The sequence below is a fragment of the Hirundo rustica genome, chromosome 4 (assembly GCF_015227805.2).
Source record: "Hirundo rustica isolate bHirRus1 chromosome 4, bHirRus1.pri.v3, whole genome shotgun sequence".
Classification (NCBI taxonomy): domain Eukaryota; kingdom Metazoa; phylum Chordata; class Aves; order Passeriformes; family Hirundinidae; genus Hirundo; species Hirundo rustica.
This window is the reverse complement of record NC_053453.1, coordinates 53,676,122-53,697,750: the sequence shown is the minus strand read 5'-3', so window position 1 is coordinate 53,697,750 and position 21,629 is coordinate 53,676,122. Positions and strand designations below refer to the sequence as shown.

At 52.1% G+C, this 21,629-nt stretch overlaps 1 protein-coding gene across 4 annotated transcripts; it reads right to left on the bottom strand.

Annotated features, from left to right (window-relative positions):
* Positions 1–515: 515 nt before the first annotated feature.
* CARD10 (caspase recruitment domain family member 10) lies at positions 516–16,925 on the bottom strand. 4 transcript variants are annotated; one of them, XM_040062581.1, is made up of 21 exons: positions 16,830–16,925; positions 14,520–14,738; positions 14,059–14,196; positions 13,401–13,726; positions 11,053–11,235; positions 10,547–10,702; positions 10,300–10,425; positions 9,971–10,180; positions 9,734–9,871; positions 8,927–9,042; positions 8,658–8,698; positions 7,862–7,982; positions 7,180–7,360; positions 6,242–6,365; positions 5,662–5,902; positions 5,307–5,376; positions 4,867–4,966; positions 4,388–4,546; positions 2,322–2,443; positions 1,584–1,699; positions 516–1,367 (listed from the first exon to the last, which is right to left on the bottom strand). In XM_040062581.1, exons 3-21 carry the CDS (start codon positions 14,186–14,188, stop codon positions 1,160–1,162), a joined length of 2,868 nt encoding a protein of 955 aa, XP_039918515.1. In that variant the 5' UTR covers positions 14,189–14,196; positions 14,520–14,738; positions 16,830–16,925; the 3' UTR covers positions 516–1,159. The 4 variants fall into 4 exon arrangements, with proteins under 4 accessions (XP_039918515.1, XP_039918514.1, XP_039918513.1 ...); XM_040062580.2 differs by lacking the exon at positions 16,830–16,925 and adding an exon at positions 16,626–16,737 and having other exon boundaries at positions 9,971–10,165; XM_040062579.2 differs by lacking the exon at positions 16,830–16,925 and adding an exon at positions 16,626–16,733.
* Between the last annotated feature and the right edge of the window lie 4,704 nt (positions 16,926–21,629).

The window sequence follows — 21,629 nt, the reverse complement described above, 5'->3', positions numbered from 1 at the left end:
CTACCCAAAGCCTCCATCCTCACCCTGACAGAGTCTGAACCCACTCTTGGCCCTATGTCAGGGTGAGAACCCCATGTTCCAGGGGCACTGTCCCCCTTTCTCCTAGCAGCATGGCTGGGCTCTGTCTCCTTGTTGTCCCCCAGGAGAGTGAGGTAGCTGGGTTGTCACTTCACGCTAACCAGGGCATAGAGGGATGCAAAGCTCTAGGGACCCCAGCCAGACACAATTCAAAACTTGAGCTTTTCCCTGACTTTCCTAAAGCACCCTGACCAACATAGTGCTGGGGAGAGGCAAGGGACTGAAAACCAGGGGCCAAGTAGAAAAGGGAGAGGACTTAGTCTGTGGCACACTTAGTCTGGCCCCTCCCCACACTTCTTGCTGTCCGACAACAGCAACAGCAACACCCTCTCTCCTTCCCATGGAGAGCTGGGTCTCACCGAAAGGAGGAGAAAAATACCCTGTCGTGCATCACCCATACCTGCCCAGTAACACACAAGCCCATAGCCTACCACTCATTCCCATTATGAATGGTATTTAATTCTCCTTTACAGGCGGTTTGCCAATGAAAGGCTCCATTAATAATTTACAAGCAATAAAAAGAATAGCTCCTATAAAAGGAGGGTTTGTTGCAACCTTAGTGTCACTCCAGCCGCAGTGGGTCACAGGCACATGAGCCAGGCTCCCTGTGCCTTGAGGCCAGAGGCGAGGTAGATGGGAAGAGAGGACCCAGAGCACGCAGTGCCACCGGGCATGGGAGATGGCGGTGACAGGCGAAGAACTTCAAATGTGTGTGAGAAACGCTCCCACGCAGCCTGATCCTACACAGCTCCCCTACGTTCCCTGTCTGTCAATCGGACCGTGTGCAAGGGCAGCCCAAGGTGACAGGGAACAGCCCACGGGGTGGTTTCCACCATGATGGTGGAAGACATCTTTCCAATGAGATACAGAAAGCTGAGACAGGGGAAGCACTATCTGTTCCTCCTGGCTCTTGGTGGCCCTCAAGGGGATAAGAAAGGCTAGCCTGGGAGGCCTTAGCTACCAGCACCCACTCAGGGAGGAAGAACACACTACCTGGAGGGGCTTGGGAAGGCAGAGACCTCTGGGAGCAACTCTTGGGAACAGTAAGTGGCAGTAGTCGCTCTGCTACCACCCCCCCAACTCAGTCATCGCCCTCCTCAATCCACAGCGGACGGGTTTGCTCCTGGAAGATGCATCCACGAACCACCTTGGGCAGCTCCTCGGAGTGGCTCCAGGCGTGGGGCTCCACTCGGGCCCAGGAGCACGGCAGGGTATGCAGAACCCGCTCCACACCACGGCACACCTTCAGCACCTCCGAGTCCCGCTGGCCTGCCTTCCCCAGCAAGCTCCTATGGAAAACACAGGGACAAATGTTACCCTTGGCACAGAGGTGGAGGCAGGAATGCCCTCGCGCTTACAGAAAGCAAATTATTCCCCTCAGAGCACCAACCCCAGCACATACATCCAGTGCTCTCGCCTGATCCTTGTTCTGTCTCTGAATGGAGACAAGGGCTTCTCCCTCCTGCCATGATACCCTCCATCCATGCCACACCATCTTTCCTCACCTGAGTCCTCTAATGTTCTTCTCAGTGACCTCAACGTGGATAACGATGGGGTATATTTCATGTTTTATTAGATCCCTCACACCCTCAACTCCCAGCTCTAACAGGCAGTGTTTATTCTGGAAAGGAAATTGAATAGATTTACTGATTTAAATGGAGAAAAAATAACCCCAGCCCCTGACAGTTACATTAAATCAAACCCCATACCGTGCAATATCATTGCTTTTCCAATACTAATTACATTAAAAGTGAGATTTATGGACAGTGCCAATAGAAAAGGAGAGAATTAAAGAGTAGGGTCACCCACTCCATCACTGCAAATCCAACCCAAGAGCTCACAGGACCCCTCTCTCAGCCACAGCTCATCTTCACATCCCCTTTGTTATCGCTGTCACCCACAGCCTCACACTTCTGCCCTAAGCAGAGCTGTTGCCACCTTGGTGAACATGAGGAATGTGAGAGCAGGGAGGTCACTTCTGAGCATGGCATGTCCCGCTGCCTCCCCCACAAATCCCCATTTGCCATTTATTTTACCTGAGCTCATCAGAGACTGCTGCTCTACAACTCCACAGCACCTCAAACTGAATCACTCTCCAAATTATACAGCCCTGAAGCAAGCAGCTCCCTCTCCATCACCACACCACTCTCCCTCTTCCCCCATTCAGCTGTCCCCTCCTCTCCTCCAGTCTGAATGAGGTGCTCCATCCTGGCCCTTTCTCCCCACACCAAAAGCCTCAGCACCTTCTCCATTGCCTCCCGGATCATGTGGATTCGACCATTCTCCCTCTGGTCCTGGGGGGCAGTTCTAGACACAGGGTGCTCCCGAGTGTAGGTTGTGCTGGGATCCCCTCCTGCCAGCTTCTCTGCAAACCAAGAGGAAATAGAAAGAGAGAGGTGTCAGCCCTTTCTCCCTCTTGCACAGACTTTCTACCTCAAATTGCACACATTTGCTGCTGCGCTGGTGCTTATCAACTTCAGTGTTTAGGGATTCTGGGGAGCGAGTCTAATATATGACATGGATCTCCTGCAGCTTGCTGGTAGGGAACAAGTGAGATATCGCAGCTGAAGACACCTTGCATAGCAAGAGCAGCACCTTGTGTTGCAGCACAGCAGCCTAAGCTGGCTCACAGATATTAGCCACCCACTTCCCCACTGTCACACTGTCCCAACTCCTCCCTAACAGAGTATGGCAGAAAAATATCTGGTCACTTTACCTTGCCAGATAGGTTTTCTGCAGGGTTTGAGTGCCACACAGACTTACAGATGGCTCCTGTAAAGGAGTACCATGGCTGGGGAAGCAAGAGAAGTGGGGATATACTGGGAGAGTGGGAGGAAAATGGGGATGAGCTGAATCGCTTCTTGCTGGTGGCAGCCGGCTCAGAGGAAGGACAGCACACAGCAGCCAGTGCCAGGAAAGCAGCAGAGAGGTGATGCTGTGACAGAGAACTGGGGGCAGAGCTGGTTATACAGAGCTGCAGCATGGTCAAAGCAAGGACAACCAGGTGCCTCTGGTAACTTCCAGCAGAGGCTGACACAACACACACACCCAGACCTGGCTTAGGAGCCACAGGCCCTGCATCCCAGCGTGCCCACCACACTGCTCTAGGTAGCTGCCCACACTGCCACAGAAACATAAGGAGGCATCATAAAAAGGCTTTTAGGAGCTGCTTGTCCCTAAGATGGAAATAGAGTAATATTTATAGCAGAAGACATGTTTGGAACTGGGTCCAGAGCATGTTCCAGTTATCCCAGGTCCCAGGCCAGCTGGGCACCCTCTGCCTGGTGGCACAGTACTTCCCAGGTAGACCTGGATCCTGCAAAGCCATGTTTCCTTTGCAGGCAGCAGACTCTCCTGGAAGATTGAAAGAAAATACAGGCAGCAAACAAAAGATAAATGGCTTGAGGCTCATGGATTATTTTCCTTCCCTCACAGCAGGCATAACTAGCAGGGGACAATGGAGTTTTTGCCCTCAGTGTAAATTCCCAATTGAAGTAAAAGCTTGGAAGCAGGTTCCCCGTGCAGTGTGAGGGGGACCCTGCAGAGGGCTCAGCAGGACAGGATATATGGCCAAGTCACTCAGCTGAGAAGCCCAGCAGCCAAAATTTTCAGAGCCATCCTTCAGCAAACCAGAGATTTTTCGTTACCTCCATCATTACCCCGCAAACAAATAAACTAACTCATTTTTCAGTACTGCAGCTGGCAAAGGAAGAACTCTAAATACTGTGAAAAGAGAGCACTGGAGAAGTGAGGAGGAAGGAGGAGAGAGGGAGTTGTCCTATCTGAACATGGCCTATGGGAGAAATGCCCTTTCCCCAGCAGCCTCTTCAGCCATGTGTCAGCCTCACACCGACAGGCAAAAGGAAGAGGATAACAGCAGTAAGACTGGATCCTCCCATTCCTGGGCAGGAAGAGCTGGCATGAAGTCAATTTGCAGGTCCCACATCAGCCAGGTTTTTATCTCTGGGAAGAGCCACCCAGAGCAGCCAGGCAATGCTATACCACCATCCACTCAAGGGAAAAGAGAAGACCCCCATGCCTCAGGTGACCAGAAGGGAAGGCCAGCTTCCCTTTGCGCCAAAGGGATAGGACACAGTTAAAAACAGCAGGGAATACCTTGCAGACACTCAGCCCAAAAAAGTGACCTGTCAACAGGTATTACATGGGGAAACTGAGAGATTCCCACATTTAACCTCTGAAGAGAGATCTCAGGGGCTTTCCGAGACTCCCATGCGACTGCAACTCAACCTTCCCAGAAAAGAGCAGCTCTTCACTGAGATGAACTGAGCACCCACGTATTGCTGCCTACCTGCTGGGCACACGTGGAAGTCCAGGCGAGAGGTGGGCAAGTCCAGCAGGTTCCTAATGAGCCGTGATGCAATGCAGCTTGGGGACAGCACCACAGGACGGGGTGTCTTGACCACCACAGGGCGTACCAGGCTGTAAGGCTTCAGGTTCATGTCCGGGTCTGGAAGACAGCATTGAGGAAGAGAAAGCCAAAGGTGAGAACACAGGAGACCAGGCCAGCCTAAAGACCATCCCATTATTCTGTAGCACCTACTCATCCTGAACCATGGAGGCAGCTACCAAACCACCTTATGTTCCAGGAGAGACCCTACCCTGGTTACAACACTCCCTCAAGGACAAATACCCTGGATCTAGACCCTCTGCCCGTTTTCTGGGATGCCCTTGAGTTACTCAGCAATTTATTCTCCACAAAAAGTTCGGTGACCAGGGTATAACTGGGTCTCCAAGGGTGACAGGGCAGGCACAGGGCTAACAGCTCACCTGAACAGGAGTCCAGCCACAGCTGCTGGGGGCGATGTTCTGGGCTCCTCTGTGGTTTGGATTTCACCAAGCGCAGTTGGCCCAAGGCCCGTTTCTTTAGCTGAGGAGAAAGTGAGGGCAATTAGGCTGAGAGCACTGCCCTTTTCACACACATGCAAAACTGGCTGCAGAACATCCTCTGGCAAAAAGGATGGAGCACCCTTACAAAAAGCAAGAGATTAGGTTTGCCACCCATTAGATTCAGGTCTGGGAAGTGGGGAAGTGGTAGAAAAGCAGCCACAGAGCAGTAACACTGCCTGGCCTAAAAGCTTTGCACGCTAACCTATCTGCCACCTCTGTACAAGTTGGTTTACCAACAGAGTGGCACAGATTGTCTCTGAGGAGGTGAGATGGCCGTGGGTACACACACACGGCCCTCATCACCTGCTTCTTTGGCTTACGTTATTTCTGTGGCCTCCCTGCTGCCCAGGCATCTGGCGCTTCTCCTGGATCTTCAAAAGCTGATGAGCCCTGAAAAGACAGAGAGCTTGCATTCAAGGAACTCCAGAAACGCCAGGGACCATAGCCTGCTGGGATCCTCTTCACCAATCCCTGCTGAAGCATAGGCACATCAAAGCTCTCACTCAACCTTCCAGTCCCTCGAGGGCTCCCAAAACACTACCACACTGCTCCCCGTACGAGACTTAGTCGTCCTATGCCATTGGGAGGCCAGTCTGCAGCCCCAGGACCGCCAGGGGATGGCCAGCACAGATAAATCGGGCAGGTACCCCCTGCCTCCCTCCTCGCACTGGTTACCTGCTGTAGTTGGGCACCGTGCCCTTGTCCAGGTCCCGCATGGTCAGGGGATCAACACGAGAGCAGTACCACTCCAGCCGGCCTTTGTGCATGGTGTCTGTGACGTGCAGGATCTCCCGGCACTTCACGCACAGCGCATAGGGGTCAGACGGCTCCAGGAGGGACACGTTGGTGCGGACGTAGAACGAGTCTCCAGAAAATTTCTTGTCTTCTTCCAGGGCTGCCCACAGAGGCTTGTATCCTGGAGCATAAAACACAGGTCACCACAGGTGGGGACGCAGTAGACAACAGTCACCAATAAGAAAGCCAAGTCCCCGGCACAGCTGTGATGCTCTGGATTGGGTGCAAAGGAGGCAGACAGAAGGTCTGTACCTCTGTCCCGTAACTCAGAGGATGCACAAGTCACACCAGAGAGGGAAAGTTACTGGAGCTACAACCAACCCCTGTGTCTGATATGGTGGCCTAGGACCAAACAGGAGAGGAGAGAATAACTGAGATAAATCTCCAGGTTTGAGTGAAGGGTCTAGAAAGGGAGGCAGAGATTTCAGGTTCAAGGGTGACCCAGCTGCCAGCTCCTTACCTTCTAGGTCAAGCTGAAAGATGAGACTAGATGGCTCATCCCAGTGCAGTAGGCTCAGGTAGGCAACCTCCCGTGTGCAGTTCTCTAGGGAAAGCACCTCTTCCTTCAGCGATGGCACCCTCAGCTAGCAAGGACCCGATGCCGTTAGACCTAAGGGCTGGAACAGCACGCACCCCCCAGTCTCCCTCACCCATCAGCGTTACACAAAAGGTGTTACAGAGCGAGGCAGGTCCGGGAAAAACTGTATCTGAAGACAAGGCATCCTCAGTCTGCCTCTGGCTCCCTCCTCTGCCTCTGAAATACCTGCTGCCAGCCATCACCCAGTCTGGATGGTGGGCTGTCACGAAAGGAAATGTGTGTGTGCGTGAATGTGTGTGGGAGCAGGAGCGCTGGTTTGTTTTCAGATACAGGTGGAATATTAATTCAAGTAGTGCAGCTGTATTTCAAGTGGTGTCACTCTTGGCAAAACAAATGCCCTTCCCTCCTTCCAGGAGCTTTCTTCAGAGCAATTATTCTCTATAACTCAGGAGGGTCACAAAGGCCTGAGAAAACTTGCTCCAAAATTGATTTGTTTGCACTGGGCATGTGCAGGATGCAGGATGCAAGCTGCTCTGAAAAACTACAAGGTGACAGACAACTCGAGGGACACAAAACCATCTTAATCGTGTGACTCCTTTTTGTTTCTCCCTTCCCACAGCTCAAGGAAGGGTTTCAGAAGGTCTTGGCATTTTTACATGCACAGGTAGACTTAAGTGCCATGAGACCTGGGTGGGTGTTTGTGCTGTGTAAAGCTCTAGACAGAGAGCAGTCCTGGAAAATAGGAGAAATGGAGGTGGACTTCAAGCTGGGTAGAGTCATCTCGCACTGGGGATCACGCTGCACTCCTTGCATCATCATTTGCTTTGCAACCCACAGAAGGAGCCCATTCCCAAACTCACCTCAATGAGCCGGCACCCTTCCCTGAGTCCTGCTTTTTCAACCTGTGAGCCTGGCTTGACCCACTGGACATAAATTCCTGTCCTGTTCCCTCCAAGGATGGAGATGTCTGCTCCAAGCCCCTTGTCCTGGGGTGAGGGGTTGCTGGGATGACCCACACTAGTGAGCTGTACCACCAGTGACCTGGCAAGGAGAAATGCCAAGTCTGAATTTCTCCAAGGAGAAATGCCAAATAAACCTCAGTTTACTGCCTTTTCTAAGAGCCACTCCCCCATGTCTTGTGTCCAGCTACAGAGTGTTTACTGCAGCACAGAGCTCATGACTCACAGCATGCCCATCACCAGGGCACACAGCACTTAAAAGCCCCATAGCTCCTTCTATCCCACCAGCCCCGTCATCAAGCCAAGCTGGGCTCCCACAGTCCTTCCCTGCCTGGACAGATGCACGTCCAGCCCAGAGCAACATATCCACCCCTGCCATAACCAATAGGACACTGCAAAAAAATTGAAGTCCTGCTAGGAAGCAGGACTATAGGATCTTCATTTCTCTCCTCTCCCACTAGTGAGAAAGGGCCTGCAACAAGAGGAGCAGAAAGAAAGGGTCTCCCAAGCATGGTCCCTGGCACCACAAAATGTCCCCCTCAAGCACCACCACAGAGTGCCCAGCTCAGAGAGCAGCAGTCACCTCCTGGTGACCTCCTTGTGTCTGGAAAGCGTGGACAGGCAGATCTCCGACTTCACCCTGGTATAGGTGCTGCTGGAAGAAGAGGAGAAGGCCCCCAGCAAGGTGCCAGGAAAACTGCTGCCTAGGAAAAAGCAAAAGGGAGAGGGAGCACTTTACCTGTACTAATGCTGCAGGGAGCTTGTGTTCTGGGGGTGGCAAGGGTCTGCCATCCTCTCCTGACCATTTTCTAGCATCTGACTGGGAAACTGAGGCTACAGGGAGGCTCTGAATTGTCATTCTCAAGAAAAGTGTTTCCCGTGTTTCCTGAGAACAAGCAAATCTTTGTTCCTTTCATCAGCATTTTGGTCAGAAGGCAGCAGCAGCCAAGGCCACCTGGATTTGCCCAGAGATCAGCCACCAGCACCCACCACAGGACCTGCCAGCACCAGGAGCTTCACTCCAGGAGACTTACAACCTTACCATCACACAGGTAGTAGCAGATAAAGGGAATATCCAGTAATACCCCAGGGCAAAGCTTTTCCTCTCTTCTATTACCTACTCCCCTCAACAGCTCTCCATTAGTCAAACAGAGCTGATGCAAATAGCTACCTGCTCTGCAGAGGAAAAGCCAGCTTTTCCAGCTGCTGTGCCTGACAAGGCACGGGGGAATATGAAGGCCCATAATACCATGCTACAAGTTCAGAGCCCTCACAATGAGCTGCACAAACCACAGGAGCGAGGGAGGGTCAGTTGTCCAACCCCTCTCCCCACAGCCCTCACTTCTTTTTAGCTAAACCCATTGAGGAAAGCCTTGTACCTGTTGAATCTTCAATGCTGCTAAAGGAGCCACAGGATAAGCTACAAAGGAGACACAAAATGGATCTGTAAGGTAGCAGGTTTTCCAAAGCCTGTTTGCATCCCATTCTCAATCTTAGCTCCACAGACCTCCCCACCACCCCCAAGCACCGCTGCAGCCACCACACAGCCAGCCAGCCTTTCCATTCAGCTCCCTTACTAACCCTGCCTGGCAGCTCCCCCTGGACCCCACAAACCCCACAGAGGAGACAAGCAGCCCCCAGCAATCACCTTTTGTGGGGCATGCACCTCTCTTCCCACTGCCGACGGAGGATGGAGCCGATGCAGGGAGGGAAGGGGAAGGTGGAAAGGCGGTTGATATCCTTCTCACTGTCGGCAGTCGCGTCCTTGGACAGAGCGAGAGACGTGCTTGCTAACATCAACACCCGGCACTGCTCCTCCCCTCCCTTCAGGCCAGGGGAGCAAACAGCTCCTTGGCTACCACAACCCCCTTTAGGATAATCCACATCCCCTACAAACTCCCAGGGGCACTTTGTTTTCCCAAGCAGATAGCTCAGCTAGAGATCCATGACGCTGCAGCCCATCTTTTTGCAAAGTACAAGCTATGGGAGCAGTGGCAGATGAAGATGCTACATTTAGCCTCCACACACAGAGGCGTGAGTAACCTGTGGGAATGCCCATTCACGGTGCTCTGAGATGACAGTTCAGGGAGTCAAAGGAAAGAACCTGACTCCTTTAAAAACAACACAATGCTGCTACAAGGTTCAAAAGAGTCTGGATTTCTCCTCCAGCATGCATAGATTAAACAGCATTTTTAGGGAGGATAGCATATTACACGAGGCTGTTGGTATCTAGGGTGTCATATGGGATGAAGAGTTTTCACACACATTGACCAGTTTGTTAGAAACTGAGAGCTTTGCATCTGAGATCTGCTCACACCCTACACACTACCCTGTGCCCAGTCTTCCACCAAGTCACAGCCCCACAATGAAATCATTCCAATGCCTGTGTGCCCTTCCTGAGCAGTGTCTCCACTGGCCTCAGCTGAAGGCCAGCCTCACATGGTCAAGCACTCACCATGCTCTGAATGGCTGGATCCCCTGGGAATGGGGTAACAGAAGTCCCCAGAGTATCCATGAGTCCATTCGTAGGGTTGTCTATGAGGCTCCAGGTGCTGCTGAGGTTGGAGCAGAGGGAGTAGGAAGAGCTGCACATCTGGGAGAGAAGGGACTCCATGATCCCATTTGCATCCCCCAGAAATCAGTCCTGACCCCTTTGCCTTCCCCTCTTTCCCCTTCCTTCTAGCCACCTCACCTTGCTGAGGCTGCGGCCGCCTCGGCACCTCTGCAGCTGTGCCTGCAGCGTGCCGTTCAGCCCTTCTGCCTGGCTCAGCTTGCTTAGGAGCTCATCCCGCTCCTCCTCCAGGGCCCGCACACGTTTGCGGTAGTGGTCCTTCTCGATCAGGCTCTGGGAGTATTGCAGCTGCACCCCATCACGGCTCTGGATGGCCTGCAAGGAGCCAGACTGAGAGCAAGAAAAGACACAGAACTGCATTGCTGAGCCACACCTCCCACCCTGGCATGGCTGGACAAGATCCGCTGGCGAAGGAGAGGGTATCCAGAGCCCTGCGAGAAGTGATTTACCTGGTCCCGCTCTTTTTCAATCTCCTCCAGCTGCAGCAGCACTGTGTTCATACGATGCTTGTAGAGATCACAGTCCTTCTGCAGCGTCCGGTATTTCAGCTGCAGATCTTCCACCTCCTGGAGGTACTGGTAATAGCAAGCAACAAGCATTAGCTCTTCTGAAAGCGACTGCTTTACAGCCCCCTCCCTCCCCTCTCTTCCAGGCTCTGCTTGTGCACAGGGACAGAGGCAGTGATGAATGCTCTACCTTATCCCTCAGCTCTTCGGCCCACTGCAGCTCGTTCTGCAGGGAGTTGAGCTTCTGACAGAGATCCTGACGGTCATCTTGCGCTTCCTTCCAGTCATGCTCCAGGATGTCCAGGAGGATCTGCTCAGAGCCTGGCACTGGGCCCTCACCGGGTTTCTAAAAGGCCAGAAGGCGCTGTCACTGCACCACAAGCACCAAGACAACAACAGACCAGGGCAGTAACTGGCAGATTGGCACAACTGCCATCATCATCCTGCATCAATCTCCTGCGCGCGCCAAGGCACAAAGCCACATTGTGAGCACAACCAAGAATTACAGAGCTGGAAAAAAGCATCCATCATTATCCAGATGCAATGGCAGCCACCGGAGCCAAACAATATGCTCAGAGGATGGGACAGGTCAGGCCAAACCATTGATTTCCTCATCTTTCCAATGGCTATGTAAACAGCACCGGGCGTGGTCCAGAAAAGGAGGTGACCTGGAGCCTGCCCTGCGCTGGAAGGTACCTGCAACATGCCCTGCAGCTCCTGCAGCGATGCCGTGAGCCGCTGGTTCTCAGCCCACAGCTCCGACACGGTGTCAGGGTGGCCCTGCTCCTCCGCCTCTTGCTGGGGTGGTGCCGATGCCTGTTTCCGCAGCAGGCTGCACTCCTCCTCCAGGCCGGAGACTTTGCATTTCAGATGGTCCACCTGCAACCCAGGGAAGAAGCAGTCTGACACACATGACCCTGCACCTCTGCCTTATTAGGAGAGCGAAGCAGAGAAGGTGCAGAGAAGAAAACAGATCTGGAGGCGAGTACAGCACAGAAGGCAACCACAGGTAACCATGTGAAGGAGTATCCTGCTGCTGGGCCAAGGTTAGCAGCACAGCTGCACACAAAAGCTTCTCCCTCAGGGAAGCAATGAAGACCCACTTGCATAAGCAGAATCAGGATCATCTCTTGGTGCAACAACTTTCTTGCTACCCTGGGGCATCCACAGTGTAGCTGGCCTTGACCGTGAGTGGATGTGGGACCTCTGGTGCACTGCCAGGACCAGAAGCTGTGAGTATCTCCTAGACAGACTCCTAGACAGCTGAGAAACACATTCACAGCAGAAAAATCCACTGGAAGCTACTCAGTGTGGGAGGCCACCTCTGGTCTGGGAGGTGTTTGAGGTTCAAGCTAATGGAGGCTGCAGGGTATGACCAGGGCATCATAATTCCCTGGCCTGGTCTCAGATTCCTCCACCAACATGTCACAGGAGACAGCAGAGGTCAAAGACTTGAGAATAAGAAAGGTCCTCCTATGTTCTGTTCCTCTGAGGAATGGATTTTCCCCTCAGAGTCCCCCATGAAGCCTGTGTCATGTAGTTTAACCCTTCTTCCCTATCATACCTACTCCTGACCCTACTGGCTCAGGGCCAATATCTTTCCTTGGCCCAAAACTAGAAAAACTCCCATCTCTTCCTGTTCGCTCTCTCTCTTCTCGGGCTTCCGGAACATCACATCGAGAATAAAGCTTGGACGGAAGCCAGGGGGTGAGAGCCACTCTTTTGAAATCTTTATTCTGTCTCTATGAAATATATTTCCCTAAAACCCCTGAACAACTGAGCTAGCTATAGCCTGGGGGGTGGCTAGAGGGAGTATATTTCACTCCTAGACCTGAAATGACTGATTAAATTGATCAGGGAATCAGTTTCACGGGTAAGTAAGGCTTTGAGAGGAAATGCAACAGGAGAAACCTATCAAAGCCACCAAGAAGCACTGCCAAAATTGCCAAGGAGGGATTCAGGAACTGAATTACTTCTGTGAATCTGCCCAAAAGACCTACAAGGACTTTTTGGAGACCAGACACTTCTGGACCAAAGAGTCAGGAGGGGAAGGCAAGCTGAGACGCTGCTTCCAGGGGGATTTCTTCAGCCCACAGTTACCTACAAGTGATTCACCCTCTGCTCCAAAGAGGCCCAGGGGAGCTGACATTGGCAGGAATACCAGAAAAAAGGTAGGGGAGGATCCCGGCACTGGCAGAACAGAATAAGGTATGAAAGGTAATCACAAGGCTGTGTGAGAGGTCCAGGCCCAGACTGGAAGGGGGAATACCAGGAGGCAGCAGAGCACTTAAAAATATGGGTTATTAATAGGTTCAAGGTAGGGCTGTCCTTGCCCAGGCAGGAAATGGGTACATGTTTGCCGGAGGTGAGAGCTTGGCACCTGGAGTGCAGTGTCACGAATTCCTTCAGCTATGCAGGGCATGAGTCTTACAAACGTCATGAGAAACATGAGGAGGTGGCGGGGAGTGGCAGGGGGAGTGGAGTATGGGCCGAAAGGCTCCTAAGCTCAGCAAGGCGGGCTAGGCAGCTCCAGACAGCACACATGCACCCAGCGTGGGTGGCTGCAGAGCCACCGGCCTCACTGGGGAGAGGAAAACACAAATCTTTGAAGGACAAAAAGTAAACACACACAGCTTGTCAGAGCGAGCTGCCTGCTGCCTACCTGTTTTGCCCAGAGAGCCGAGCAGGCTCAGGGCAGCAAGCACAGGCAGGAACACACAGGGCATCTTGCAGTGTCAGCAGCCAGGCTGAGCATCAAGGGATGCCGGGGAAGGCATCAGCCCTGCTTCTGGCTCCTCTAGAGATGTAGCTCCAACTACATCAGTTGGCAGGAGCTGGTGACGTATCTCCAGCTGCCCCTGGGCAACGGTGAGCCTCCTGCACTGTGTCCATGCCTCTCAGCCTCTCTGCAGGGCAGAGATCCCCAACATACATCCTGTGTGCCATCAGCTCCTTCATGCTCACAAGCTACCATGTGCATTCTTCTTGGCTGCCAGACCCACAGCACATCCCACTTCCCACCCTTGTGCTCCCCAGGATCCTACCAGCAGCTGCAAGTCCCTGCTCCGCAGCACGGCCGCGTTCTTCTCCTCGCAGAGCTGCGCATAGCGCATGGCCATCAAGTAGTTCTCGTCCTTCAGCCTCAGCAGCTCCACGCTGTTGGAGTCCCATTCCTCTCGCAGCCGCTGGCAACGCTCCTGCACCTTCAGGAGCTCCTTCAGCTGTTGCTCCAGCCGGACCTGCTCTTGCTCCAATGCCTGGTTTTTCACCTGGAGCTGGTGTTCCTTCAGCAGGTGCTCTTTCCGTTGAGCCCTCACCTTCTTCACCTCCATCATCAGGAACTGAGTGAGCCCCTCAGGGCCTTCTTCATCTGGGGAGAGACAAAGAAGAACCTGTTCCTGGCTGCTGAAACAGGGGTAACCCCAAGAAACGGATTTGCCCAACACTCTGTTCTCCACCAAGAGGTGACAAGTTCTTGTGAGGGTTTGCAGCCCTAGTTGTCCCAGGCTTATGGCACTACATTCTGTCAGACATCTATACGTGGCTCCCTCCCTGCCAGTTCCAGAGTACAGAACTGTCAGGATTCTTCACACGCTGCCAGTATGAACCCTGTTTTTACGCAGGCATGTGAACTTGCACAAAATTTTCTGGCCCCTCCCATGCAAGCAGCAGCTGAAGGGAGAACAGAGCACCTGCTCCTACCCAGGATCATAGAGCAGCGCTGGGCTGGTTCCCTCCCCGTGAGTCGTGTGTAGTGCTCTGGGTAGTAAAACTCCAAGGATTCCAGGAAGGCTTCATAGCCTCGCTTTCCACGGCGCCGAAGGATGTCCATCAGGTAACCTGGAAAAACAGATAAAGAGCCAGGATGAAATCCCTGCAAAACAGAGAGAACACTGTGTAGCTCCACTTCATGGTGTGAAAATAGCATCTCCATCAGTTCTACTTCCATCCACAAAAATGGGAGGTGATTGCTCTGCCCTCTTCTATGTGCATGCAGGGGGAGGCCCAGAGAGGATCAGAGGGGACATCCTGAGTACAGAGCACCTCAGAGAACAACAAAGCTGAGGAAGCAGTGCAGTGTGTATAGCAACCACTCTTTGTCAAAACCAGGTTATCCCCCCCAAACCAGGACCATCCAAGTGCAAGTATGTGTCTTCTCCCACCTGTCTGGTTGCTCTTGCAAGGGAATCGGCACGAGTTCAGCACCTCCTCCTCATCCTGCTCGTCTATGACGCGGCACTGGCGCAGGTAGGGGGTGAGCTTGGCTGGGTTCAGGGAGCGGGTCAGCTGGTGTCGTGCGCTCTCGATCTTCTCCCAGATGGTATCTTCTTCTTCCTCCTGCTCTGAGAGGCTGCTGGCTTGGAGAGGCGCATTCTCCACGGCTAGAAGCATAAAAGGAAAGGATAAAATGATGAGGAATGATGGAGGAGCACAGGTAGGAGGCATGAGTAGGCACAGGAAAATGTGAGTTGAGGTATGATCCTGAAAATGATCCGTTAGTCTTGCAAATGAGACTCGGATACATTACAAAACGTTTTACATACAAATGGGTTCAGCAGGATCTTGAGTGTCCACCTAGAGCCTTAGATATGGAGAAGGCAAGTGGTGCATACGAGAGTAGAAGTGTATATTGCAGGAAGTCTAGAGAAGATATCTTTATCTCTCAAACATTCCTAAATCCTCCCCAGCCATCACACACCTTCCCTTTTGTCCCATCCCTGAGAATGGGAAACTCTCAGGACCAAGAGTTTTCACAGCCTGGGACATGATTTCTCATACCTGGGGCTGGAAAGTATCCAGCAAATTAATCCCTGGCACTGTGCACCAAGCACTGCTGACCAAACAAGTTCTCAAGGGCACCATCCCATTGAGAAGTTTGGCTACAGGTACTGGAATCAGCAGGGAATCACATGAGGATATCTTTCATGTATCTATCACAACCATATGGAGCCCTGAAAATATACATAGCAACAAGGTAAGCACTGTGCCAACCAAATAAAGCAAGAGAGAACTCCTCAAGTGAATGGGCCAAAACCTCTCAGAGCCATGGTGAACCTGCTCCATTAAGTCCCACAAGCTGTGATGGAGCAGGTATCCGCAATGTGCTCTCTCTGCCACTATGGATTGACTCTGTGTTACCTATTTTCACTCAAGAAATGAAATCTTCTCCACAGGACAGCACAAATCCTTTTAGCTGTCAAGGCAAAGCACAGCAAAGATCTCCAGAGACTCAGAAGCCATTTCTCCTCCAACGTGTGCATGGTTACCTACTGCTCTGGTGCTGGAATTAAGTCCAGCTTTGGTAGCCCAGGCACAAAAACATCCCTAGGGGCAGGGCAGAGGTTCATGTTCCATGGGGAAAGGAAATGTCCTAGTTTTTTCCTTTTCTTTGGAAATTTGGGGGTGGAGTTCTGTTGGGTTTTTTTCTTTCTTGTGGTGCAAATGATATCAGGCTATTGCAGACAGCCAACACAACAAGGAGGATGGCTAAGAGAGCTGTGTAGAAGTTAATCCTCCAAATACAAACACAGGAGGCTTGGGGCCTGACAGATGAAAGACAGCAGCAACAGAGAATTCTTGGCACCACAAAAGATTCCCAAGTGTCTCATTTTCTGCACCAAAGAGTTTAGGAGCCTAAATACAAATACAGATATGGATTGTTCTAGGTTGAATAAAAATAGCGTTTCTCGCAGAAATTGAACTCTCATTTGAGACTCTTGCCACACAGACACAAATATGCTGGAGGAGAACGCAGCAGCAGGTCACAGAAGCTGAGCTGTTTCAAACTCCACAGCGGATTTATCTCTTTAAGTTCAAACTGTTTCTCCAAGAAACTCAAGCCGGCTGTGCAAGCCGCGACCAGCTTCTCGGCAGGCAGGCTCGGCAGAGGCAAAGGGAGAGGGAGGGAGAGAAAGAGAGGGGAGGAGTGGGCAGAAGGTTCTAGAGCAGGTGGCCCCGCTCCAGCCCGGAGTACCCCCCTTCCCGCCCGGGGTATCCCCGCTCCCGCAGCGGGCGGAGGGAGCGCTTCCCTTTGGCCGATCTGAAGGCGCTCTTCGAGAAATGCCGAGCCGGAGGCCGTTCCTGAGGGAGGAGGTGGCTGGGGAAGAGGATAAGAAGCGCAGACATCCCCCACCACCACCACTCCCGAGCCAGTGCGAAACTCCCGGCCCGGGGCGATGCCGACGAGCAGCCGCCGCCTCCCCGGCAGAGGGGGCGCAGCGGGGCTCCGCCGCCCCCGGCCCCGTTTCCGGACGGGGCTCGCCCCTTACCTGCCATCCCCACTCCGGGCGGCTGCCCCCCGCTCCGCTCCGCTCCGAGCTGCCGCCTCGCCGCCCCAGCAGGTGTGTCTGAAGCGCCGTCCCCACCCCGCCTCTTTCCCTGCCTCCCTCCCTCTCCCTCTTTCCCTCCCTCGTCCAGCCGGCTGGAAGGAAGCCGGCAAGCCCCCGGGCTATGGAGAGCTCGGCTCTGCCCACCTCCGGGGGTCGCGGCGGCGCTCACCGGCGGGGCGGGGGCGGATCCCGCTCGGCCACTCCCGGTTTCTCAGAGCCTGCGGCTGCGCCTCACCTGGGCGAGCCAGGAGAGGGATTTTCTCCGCGTGTGTCCTGTCCTTTTAACTCGCCTCGGTCCCCAGCGCCGGGACAGAGCTACTTCCTGCAAGGATGTGCCTCGCCAGCCACTTCTCTTCCGAAACGCACCCGACAAGGGGAAGGGGGGTGCCCGCCTTGTCCAGGACCCTGCCCGGGCACGATCGGGGTCTCCTCGACAAGGCACAGCCCCGTCGCGCTCTGCTGCAAAGAAGAGATCTGTAAGGAGAGGCTTCCTTTTGTTCCAGGCCTGCAGAAATTGTAGCAGGCCACCCAAGTTGTAGACCTGGTTCTGGATGGAGGGGAGATCCCAGCAAGGGGAGAAAATTGAGAGTGCTGGAAAGATCCCCGATCCAAGCCAAGAAGATATCCCACAGGCTAGATTTTGGCCCCAGTCCTCAGTCGTGTCGGTGGGTGGAACTGGGTGTGGAGACACCCCAGGGCACTCTGATGGAGATGTACTCCAGGGCATGCTGGGGCTTGTAACCTGGGCCTGACCCAGCCCCGAGTTGCCTAGGCCAGGAGTGGATGCTGGGAAGTCATCCTCTGGTCCAAGTGGCCACAGCAATCCCAGGATTGGACCTGTGTGTCCACACAGCATCCCAAAGAATTTGCACGGAGACCCTCCACACCTGCCACATACTCAGTTGCCCAAATCTGTGCAAACCACTGGACAAAGAGGACTCTAGGAGAGATGCAACTGGACATCAAAATCAAGCCTCCCCTTTGACGGCTAAGGTGTTTTTAATTTTCTCTGGCAACCCTATTTCACTCTCATTTCATCACGCTCAGCTGTGTCAGACCTCAATAGCCAGGCTATGCAATGCAGACTCTGTACAAGAAATTCCCAATGCATTATCAAGCCCATAAGAAATGGGAGTTCCCTGATTCTCCCCAGCCTTGGAGTCATCCCACAGGGTAGCCTAGAGTACTGCTGTGCATCCCTCCAGGGCCCTGAACACAACATGAAGGAGCCCTGCACTGCTCCTACCCCTGCCAACACACTTGGAAAAGGGAGGTGCCTTCAGCACTCCGCCACTGCAGCTTCTAGATTCCGTATCTGCACAGGAATCTTCCTCTCCTCGTTCACGTAAGGGAAGAAGCAGATATATGAACTGGGCTGCCCTTTCCTAAATAATTTCTGCTGCACCCAAAGTGAACATCCTCATTTGTCTCTCCTCCAGGGCCGATGGCAGGGCTCCTGCACCAGTTTCAGTAAGGTGATTTGAGGGAAGGGAGGCTTTCATGAGACCCTTTCCTCACGCTGCTATGCTCTTTTCAAGATCAAGCACAACCACCACCTGGGAACGGAGAGTGTGTCATACAGCTATCATACAGTGTGACATACAGAGCACAGCGCCTTTTTGTTGCAAAATATACACAGATATTGAGCAAACACCAGGCACGTGCATGCATGTGGGGCTTTCAGCAAACTGCCCTTGGATAGCATCCATCCCAACAGGCACGGTTTGACACCCTGAGCACATGAATTTGTTGTTGACTCACCCTCCCTGGGAGAGGTCGGAACAGCCCCCTCCCCTCCCTTGCCCAGCACGGCACAGCTCCCACACAGAGGGTGCATGGTGACACAGGACCACCAGCAGCAGGGCAAAGCTCTGTCTCCAGCTCTTACCTCCAGCCAGAGGCATCCAGCTGAGTGATGAAAAGCAAGTACAAGCAAGGCTGCCTGCTGGGAACCCGTTCTGACTCAGGCCATGTCAATTTTTGCCTGCTAGTTATTCTCTCAAAAACAACTCAGGTCTCTCTCTCTCTCCCTCTCTAGTGAAAAGATTCCTGAGCCAGATATTATATGGTGATAGAAGATAAGATCTTCACAATCCTGATAAAAGTCCAAAAGCAAGAGTTGGTTTCTCTCATTCACACAGAGACCAACTCAAGCCTGATGACAAAGAAATCTTCTTCCTCCACCCACCCTGACCCCACGGGCAGTGGCTGCACTGCTTTGTGACTCAGAACACTCAGACATCAGACAGAGCAGGTCCTTCATCAAGAACAGCTAAAGGAATATCTTCACCCCAGATTGCCCACGGAAGAGTATCAGACACTCAAGTCCAGGAAAAAATAAATTTGATAATTGACTGGTACTGCAACAAGGGCAGGTCCTTAGACTGACTAAGTGACTAATTTCCTTAATTTTTTTACAAGCTCCATTACCTGTTCTCCTTCATGGAGAGTCTCTGAGCATGGCAGGTACTCTGCAAGCAAGAAGACCACCCCTGGCTCTGGGCTGGGTAACTGATTCGAACAGCTCCTGAGAGGAACAACACATCCCATGCTTGTTTTTTGGCGAGGGTGTAGAGGCACAGGGATACAAAGCTCATGCTTTGGAGGGAAGCTGCAGTCATATAAGACAACCCCAGTTTGCTGGAGATACACAGTCCCACCAGACTGTACATGCTATATTTCCAAAATAGCTTTACCAGTAGCACTTGCATTTGTGCTGGCACACTTGAGTTCACACTAGGAACGACATTGGAGTAACGTTAGGGTGGGGTTTGGGGATGTGTTGGTTTCTTTGTGGGGTTGTTTTTTTTTTTTTCCTTGTATTTTTCTTTTCTTGTATTGTTGGTTTGGTTTGTTGTTTTGGGTTTTCTTTTTAAATCCTAACCAAAATAGTCGCACTGGTAAAACTTTCCAAGCCACACGGGCTCACACAGGAAATCTGTAACAATCTAGCAAATGGTGAGCCACGTGTCGTTTCCACCACCAGAGGAGGGGCTTAGCACACAGGGCTCACAGAGTGTGGCAGGCTGCTGGGTTTTCTGCGGAACCTTGAGGCGTGGGGTGACGCATGGCACTAAGAGCTCAGAGGGGTCCCTCCGAGGTGAGTGGGCCCGTGCTGTGGGGAGCTGGGCTGGATATGCCTCAGCACTGCATTGTTTGCCCCTGCCTGGAAATAGCTTTAGGAAGGTCTGAGGTGGGGCAAGAATTCAATAAATTCCTGATTGTGTGGCTAAAATGCCATTGGTACAAAGCTCAAGCTGTGGTTACAGATGGTGAGCTCTGTAAAGTCTTGCCCTGTGTTTTGGGAAGCACAGTAAATTTACAAAGCTGAAACTGCCTACCCACACAGCCTCCAGAACATCTTCAGCAAGGTATTTCTTGCTTGGTTGTTTTTTTGGGGTTTTTTTTGTTGGGTTGGTGTGTGGGGTTTGTTTTTTTTTGTTTTGTGGGGGGGTTTTGTTTGGTTTTTTTTGTTTGTTTTTTGTTTGTTTTTTGTTTGTTTTTATTGTGTGTTTTGCTTTGGTTTTTTGTTTTTGTTGTTGTTTTTTTGTGGTTTTGTTTGTTTGTTTGATTTCTCCAATTAAAATAAGCTATTCTTCTTGCAGCCTGGTGATTTGCGGAGACTTACAGCTTCCATTGAAGTTTTAGCGGGGAGGTTTGCTAAGGTCTCCAGGGTGATCTCCCAAGTCAGGTTGAGGAAGTGAGTTTGAAATAATTCCCCTAAAATAAAAACCTCCATCCTGCAATAGCTGTCCCAACACGATATGGTGTCATGAAAACACTCTGCAGTTTCTGTTCCTGTGTGGAAGAAAACAAATGCCAAAAACATGAAAGAACTTGTGAAACAGAATTATCAACTCCAACCTGATCTAATTGGCTCATATGCTGCTTCATGCCGGATTAGCTAACACACACACAGAAAAAAACTCTTTTCTTAATGACACCCACCAAACTTAGTGTTTATATCAACAGCCTTTGCAAGGACTTTGACTACCTGCTCTTTTGCCTGACACTTTTAATAGCAGATGTAAGACTGCTGCGGCACACTGACAGTGGTTTATTCCCTTCAGAGTAGTGGCTGCAGAAGGGAGGAGGAATGAGGTCCCCCCTCAAAAACCGAGTGGCCTTTATAGCAGGAAGGAAATGTGTGTATCTGTGTGGAGATAGCAAAACAAGCAAATATTTCCTTCAGCGTTCCTCCCCCTCACCACACGAACACACCCATCGCCTGGAGCTACAGGAGGCAAAAGCATGCGGGAGCCTTTGGTAAGATATTGGCAAGAAGTCTGTGTTCGCATTAGGGCACCAGAGGTGTGCAGGGTCACAAGGAAGACCTGAATTAGAGCAGAATGACAGGATTGGAATCACTGGGATGAGCTTTCTTGCTTCAAGGCTGCCCAGCTGCCCCTGGCAAAGGGACTCCAACTCAACAGTTGCTTTATTCTTAAACCATTACCCCAGTGGGATTAGTCCCAGCTTTTTTTCCCCCCTTCTCTTCAGAATATTAGCCAATCAAGAGTCCATCTCACTGGTCAGTGTGAATCTAGTCTGGTTGGTCACCCTTTGTGAGAGGATCATTAGTCTGCCCTTGGCTGCACAGGAAGGATCTGAACAGTGACAGCACAGAGGCTACAGTGAGTACACGGGAGCAATCTGCTCTCCCCAAGTATGACCCACTCTGTCTAGAAACTGGGAGTGAATTCAGCTGTCCAACAAAGGATCCGCCTTTGTTTTTTACTGTGCGAGCAGAATTTGTTTCTCAGGGAGAAGAACCACAAGGACTGAGAGTGTACCCACAAATTGTGGGTACCTGCTTTGAGAAGAAAACAAATTGCTGTCTAAGAGGAGAGGTGGTGGGGAATGGAGCCAAGAGAAGGAAAAAATCCAACGGCATTTCCACTGCAGCAAGCAGCGGCTCACCAAACCTCTCCCATTTGCCTTAGT

Bases quoted from the DNA above. Each gene is read 5' to 3' on its own strand.
- CARD10 (XM_040062578.1), bottom strand. From the start codon at position 14,802: ATGCCTCCTACCTGTGCTCCTCCATCATTCCTCATCATTTTATCCTTT. The intron at 7,983-8,657 runs GTACAAGGCTTT...GCTTTTTCCTAG, and splicing joins CAGCATTGAAGATTCAACAG to GCAGCAGTTTTCCTGGCACC. The intron at 6,366-7,179 runs GTGAGTTTGGGA...GGTCCTTGCTAG, and splicing joins AAGGGTGCCGGCTCATTGAG to CTGAGGGTGCCATCGCTGAA.